Genomic DNA, 6,354 nt, shown 5'->3' on the forward strand with positions numbered 1-6,354 from the left:
AAAAAAAAAAAAAAAAGTTAAAAAAAATCAAAAGCTTCTGATGCAGAGGCATGTTCTTGGCTGAGGGGGTGGTGATGGGGTGAGGCTGGGGGTGATGGCAGCTCCTAAACCCCCAAAACACAAAAATACACTGAAGAGTCTTGCTTAGGAGTTCCCAACACCCTTCCACCCAAGCATTTTGCATTATGTCATTTAAATTATTTTCTTCTTAGTATTGGGGATGGAGCCTGTGCCATTGCTCACTCCACCACCGAGTTTTACCCTCAGCTACCATTGGGGCTGTCTGTCTGTCTGTCTGTCTGTCTGTCTGTCGTTTTATGTATTTTTGAGACAGGCTCTCATTATGTAGTTCAGGTTAGTCTTGAATTATGTAGCCCTGGCTGGCCTCAAACTTTCAGTGATCCTCCTACCTCAGCCTCCCCAGTTCTGGGTTATAGGCATGTGCTTTCTTCGCCCTCATTTTTTTTTTTTGTGTGTGCAGAACCAGGGATTCAACTCAGGCCCTTGCGCTTTGCCAGGGAAGCGCTTATTCCACTGAGCCATCTCCCTGGCCCCTGCCCTCATTTTTTAAAAATTTCTTTTTTTTTTTTTCAGATCATCTCTTTATTGACGTATTTTCTTATGCTCCTTAGCTAGCTGTGCACTCGACAACACCACTGTTGATGTCATCTATGATGTCATTAGGGTGCCAGCTGTCCACATTGCAACCCACAGACTGGGCGGTCCCCAGGATCTCCTTAATGGTTCCAGAAAGTTCTCTGGCTAAATACCAGTGCCAAATCTGTTGGGCAATGTTGACAATCTCATAAAAAGTGTTACTTCCACTGTGTATAATGTTTTTCTGCTTCTATCTCTTGGCGGCTCCTTGAGGGCTTTGATAATTAGGGCAGAGGCAGAAGGCACCACCTCAATCTGAGCCTGTCTGTTCTTGGTCGGTTTCACTGTAATCTGCAGGCCCTTCCAGTCACCAGTTGCCTTGGCGATGTCATCTCCCACTTTTTTTTGGGAAAGACCCAACGGACTGATCTTGGAGCCAGGGCAGATGTGGTGCCGACTTCACCACTGGTGCACCTCAGGTACACGACTTTGATCTCATCGGGGTTGAACTTGGGTGGCATGCTGGAGGTGGCTGGTGTCGGATGAACCCAGATTCAGGATGACCGAAGAAAGTTGCACCTTAGCCTCCTCCTAGCTGAAACCCGAAAGCCAAAATTTCATTTTGTAATAGAGTGTTGCTAAGTTGATTGGGTTGGCCTTGAACGTGGGTTCCTCTTGGGTGAGTCTCCTAACAGGATCACATGCTTCCAGGCATGTATCATCACGCCCAGCTGAATTCTTTAAGTGGCTTCATTTCATCACTACTCATGGCTATGGTTTGTGTCTGGACTGCTCCCAAAGCTTCCTGATGTCACGGGGGAGGGCATTTTGAAGGTAGCCGAATCTGCAGTTTGTGATTGGTTCATTGTCTAGCACTGGGATTGACAGTGAGTGCTGCACCCTCCCAGGGGTGGGTGGCCTGCATACACTATAAAGCAGGGAAAGAGGCCTGTTTCCACCACTTTGTTCTTGCTGCTTTGACTGTTTTGTGGCCATGAACTGTTGTCCTGTGTCATGTGCCACCCTACCTTGGAGCCAGTGGACTACGGATTGAAATTTCTACAAACTGTGAGTTAAATAAACCTTTTGTTATGGTTTGTGTCTAGTTGTCCCCACAAAGCCTCATGCAGTCATGGGGTAGGACTTCTACAGTTTGAGATTAACTCATGATCCACTGGGAATATGGGTCTTAGTACTGCTGGGATTATGGGTGTGAGTGCTACACCCAGCGTGAGGTGGACAGCCTGAATGTAATATAAGAGAGACAGAGAGACAGACTTCTTCTCTGAAGCCATTGTTGCTGCTACTCCTCCATTTTGCTCTCTGCTCTTGGCTGCTGACATGAAAAGTTGCTCTCTGCCATGTGCCACTCTGCCTTGGAGCCAGCCGAGTACAGACTGAAACCTCCAGTAACTGTGAGCTAAATAAACCTTTCCTTCCTTCATTTTGGGTGTCAGGTATTTGTCCCAGCAACAAAAGAAGAGTAACTGAGATACTTTTCCTTTCTTAATTTTTGGCATTGGGTATTTTGTCTCAGCAATGAGAGAAAAATAACTAGGGCATTCATGTTGTAACTTTCTATGATTAGCTCAACTCACCAGAACTGCCCTATTCCAAGCTGTGAGGAGAATGCTACAAAGTATAGTAGAAAGTTTCTCAGTATCCTCAGGGACTGGCTCCAGGACTCACTCTTGCTTCAGATTTCAAAAGCCAAAGATGCTTAAGTCTCAGATAAAATGACATATGTTTGTGTAATCCATGCTTATCATTTAATTAATTAAATAATTGATAATACTGGGACTCAAACACAGGGCTGTTCTACTACTCAGCTACCACTTCAGTCCTTTTTATTTAGTTTTGTTTTTATTTTATTTTATTTTTTGGTGGAACCGGTGATTGAACTCAGGCCCTTGTGCTTGCCAGGCAAGCGCTTATTCTACTGAGCCATCTCCCTGGCCCAGTCCTTTTTATTTTGAGACAGGGTCTTACAGAGTTGCTGAGGTAGGACTCAAAATCATGATCCTGCCTCAATCTCCCTCATTGCTGGGGTTATAGGCGTAAACCACCTAGCTTAGCTCCCATATTTTTAAAATCATTTCTAACTTCTTTATCAGTTAAGTAGTCATTATTCTTTCTTGTCTACAGAGTAATGCAAGGAAAAAAGGCAAATGTATTATGTTTCACCCCTACTCATTCTCAGAGTGAATGCAGGCCCAAGCAGGGTAGGCTGTCCAGGACAGGCTCCAAAACCTCATCTCTTTTACAAGGGCACTGCAAGCAAGGCTGGGCACCTCCTCAAATGCCAACACCCAAAACAGCTCCCTAGCTCTCTGCTTTCTTCCCTAGAAGCAAGTATCTGTAAGTAATAAGACTGACAGAGATATTGTACAGTCCCAAGAGTCTGTTAAGCCTACCAACTGGCTACCTCACCTGAAGACCCAGACAGACCTTACTCTTACCATATCCTACCCTAAGTGAGTTCCAGGGACAAGCAATAGGAAGAGAGGGAGAGAGGGAGAGACAGACAGACAGACAGAGACACACAGAGAGACAGAAAGACAGACAGAGACAGAGAAAGAGAGACAGAGACAGAGAGAGAGAGACAGAGACAGAGAGAGAGAGGACTTGGGACTTGGGACATACCTGCCCTGAAATTCCTGCAACCAGCTACTTGTTGGACAGAGCTTAGGAATCACAGCTGTAAGACTGACCTCCTAGGATAGCTGCTATACACAGAGAATTTCTGAGAGGAAAATTTTGTTTAGGGAAAGAAGCTGTACTTACCTGGAGCTGTGATGCCCAGTACACCTAGGCTCCCAAGCTGTTTCCAAAACTCCTGTCAAGAGAATGGAGTGCAGGGTACTGTGAAGGCAGCCAGGCACACTTGGCTGGAACAATGGATCTCATGTCTCTGAAGTGGGGAAGTCTATCCTTTGGAAGTTGTTGTTGTTGTTTTTTTTTTAAATGTATTTAGTAGAGGGTCTACAGAGTCTCACTCCATAGATCAGACTCAGTGATTCTCCTGTTTTCAGCCTCCCCCAAGTGCTGGGATTACAGGCTTGTGTCACCATGCCCAGTCTCAATAGCTGTCTCAGAGCGCCCTGGGTGCAGGGCCAGTAAACCTGAAAGATTTCTATTACCAGGAGATAAGGTGAGCTCTTTCAGTCAACAGTGCAAATCAGCCCTCTCCCACAAGCAGCCTTAAGACTCACTCGAAGGTCCTTGAACTCGTTGCTTTTATCAATCTCCTGGGCCTTGGGAGCCAGGTGCTCCTGAAGGAACTTAGCCATGGTCTGACGAAGCTAAAGGGAGAGAGGTGGACAGAGGGTGCTGAAATCAATCTATTGCACCAACATCTCCACTACTGAGGACAAGGTTAGGGAAGCAGGACACAAGTGACCTCAGGTTTTTTTTTTTTTTTTTTTTAATGTATGTGGTACAGGGTCTCACTACGCAGCTCAGACTCATAGTGATCCTCCTATTTTTCAGCTTCTGCAGCACTGGGATTACAGGTGTGGGCCACAACACCCAGACTCGGTGGCCAGCTCAGCATGCCTGGGGGCGAGGCCAGAGTGGCATGTGGTGCAATGGATGATCCTGGTCTCTGTGCTTAGTTCCCTGAGCCATCTCATCAGCCCTAAACTTTTCAGTTTAGACAGCTTGATGCTTTAAAAAAAACCCTCTCCAGTATTGAACATGAATTTTAAATATGCTACTCTTCTACATAAAGCCATCCTATCCCTTTTAATCGTATTCAGAATAAAACACAGGGTCCTTATCCACGCCTACTAGGCCTGCTGGTGGCCGCCCGGGTCCTTCCAAGTAGATTCCCTCCCCTCTCCCCTAGGGGCGCTCCATTCACGCCTCCACCAGGTCTCCGAAACAGTCAGGCTCTTTACTGAACCCAAGCTTAGGCTAAAAGACCTAGAGGCACTACAGAACCACTTGACGGGTAGTATAGAACTAGAATGGAAGCCTGCGGAACTCTCTCTGCTGGCTATGGCCCAGATACTCTGCCGTTTCCAAGGTTCACGAGAACACGGCTGAAGCTGCGGGATAATCGCGCTCCCAGGCAGCCCAACCAGTCCCATGACAAGCTTCGGTCCCAAAGCCCGGTGAAGACGCGTGGGTTCTGCAGAGGAGGCCGTGCGGTAGGGGAGAGGATCGGTCTCCTTACCTGCTTCTGCTCCTCGCTTAGCCCGTTGATCGTATCGTCTACGGGCAGCAGCGAGTGGGCTCGTCGGGGGACCAGGCTGGCGAGGGGCGGTAGCAGTGGCCGCAGCCTCCAGCTGGACACACGCAGACCAAGAAGCCGAACTGCGGTCGCCATCTCTGCCTCTCCTCTGGAGCCAGAGGCGCTAAGTAAGCATCCCTCCCGCTGTACCAATCTGGCCTCGGCACCCTGTCCAATCGGCGACAGGGGTGGGTCTCCAGTGGCCAATCACCGCCGGCGGCGTGCTGAAGGCCGGGCAGTGGCTTGAACGCGGACCAATCAGCGGTGACTTCCCGTGGACTGCAAGTTTGCGACTCTGCTGCGGTGCAAGTCGGTTGTTGTCCTCCGTCGTAGGTTAGATATTTCTTTGGGTCTTTTCTCTGGATTCATAGTATAGTTATCTCCGTCCGTTGAAAATGGCAGCTCTTTCCTGTTAAAGTTTTATCCAGACTCTGGGGAAGAGGCCTGTTGGGAGCTGTGTGTGTGTGGGTCGCAGGCAGGGGGTTGTAGGTCACACGGCAGGTGGGGGCGGTTGGGATGGTCTCGGTGGCCGGAGTCCAGTCAGAGCCCGATTTTCATGTCTGTTGCCTCCAAAAACAGACCGAGAATGTTGCTGCACTGTGACCCACCTACCATTTACTTTTCCTTTTTTAAAAATTCAACCCCCTCCCCAAAGTGAGAGAAAAATCCCTCGTGGAATTGTGTCGAGATGCACCCACACGCATCTCCACACACCGCGGCCAAGGCCAGAAAGGGACCCTGCCCTCTCCATTGCAAGAAAGAAAGAAAAAGAGAGAAAGAGAGAGGAGAGGGAAGGAGGGAGGGGAGGGAGAGAGAGAGGAGAGAGAGGGGGGAGGGAGTGAGGGAGAGAGAGGGAGAGAAAGAAAAAGAAAAGAAAACTACCTCAGGTGATAGGATTCGACCTTTAGGGTTTCTTCAACTTTTGAGTTACTTGCTGATTGCCTCTTTTTTTTTTTTTTAAATTTTATTTATTTATGTATGTGTGTGTGTGTGTGTATGTATGTATGTGTGGCCAGCTCAGCCCACCGGGGGGCGGGGCTGGCTGGCATGTGGTGCTGGGGGATTGAACCCTGGTCCCTGTGCTTTGCTAAGCTTGTTCTAAGTAGGTGCTTTAGACCACTGAGCCATCTCACCAGCCCCTGATTGCCTCTTTTGCAGCATGACAACAGAGGTGCAGTGTTGCTGTGATGGACCGCTTAGCATGTTGCTGATTAATTGCACCAGAACTATTCCTAAGACTTGATGTAAACAATAGGGCCGGGGAGATGGCCCAGCGGAATAAGCGCCTGCCTGGCAAGCCTATGATCCCTAGTACCAAAAATAAATAAATGGAAGTGTGCTTTTATTTTTAACAAATTGATACATGATATGAAGGTAAAGGTAACTGCATTTTAAACACAATGAAAAATTAAAATGTAGCTTCCATACTTGCATGTAATTCCGAGGTATTTCATTTTTTTTTATCAGTGTTAAATAGCTTTTTTTTTTAATTTTATTTATTTATTTATTTGAGAGAGAGAGAG

At 47.5% G+C, this 6,354-nt stretch overlaps 1 protein-coding gene across 1 annotated transcript in view; it reads right to left on the minus strand.

The window, feature by feature from the left end:
- Positions 1-4,959, minus strand: part of Ivd (isovaleryl-CoA dehydrogenase) — a 14,855-nt gene extending 9,896 nt beyond the window's left edge. The window contains exons 1-3 of the mRNA XM_004623411.2: positions 4,775-4,959; positions 3,810-3,899; positions 3,382-3,433 (exon numbers count right to left, since the gene is read on the minus strand). Coding sequence (XP_004623468.1) covers positions 3,382-3,433; positions 3,810-3,899; positions 4,775-4,927 — 295 coding nt within the window. The 5' untranslated portion in view covers positions 4,928-4,959. The remainder of the gene's footprint in view (positions 1-3,381; positions 3,434-3,809; positions 3,900-4,774) is intronic.
- Positions 4,960-6,354: the final 1,395 nt, after the last annotated feature.

Source organism: Octodon degus, unplaced genomic scaffold (assembly GCF_000260255.1).
Source record: "Octodon degus isolate 3935 unplaced genomic scaffold, OctDeg1.0 scaffold00002, whole genome shotgun sequence".
Taxonomy (NCBI): Eukaryota; Metazoa; Chordata; class Mammalia; order Rodentia; family Octodontidae; genus Octodon; species Octodon degus.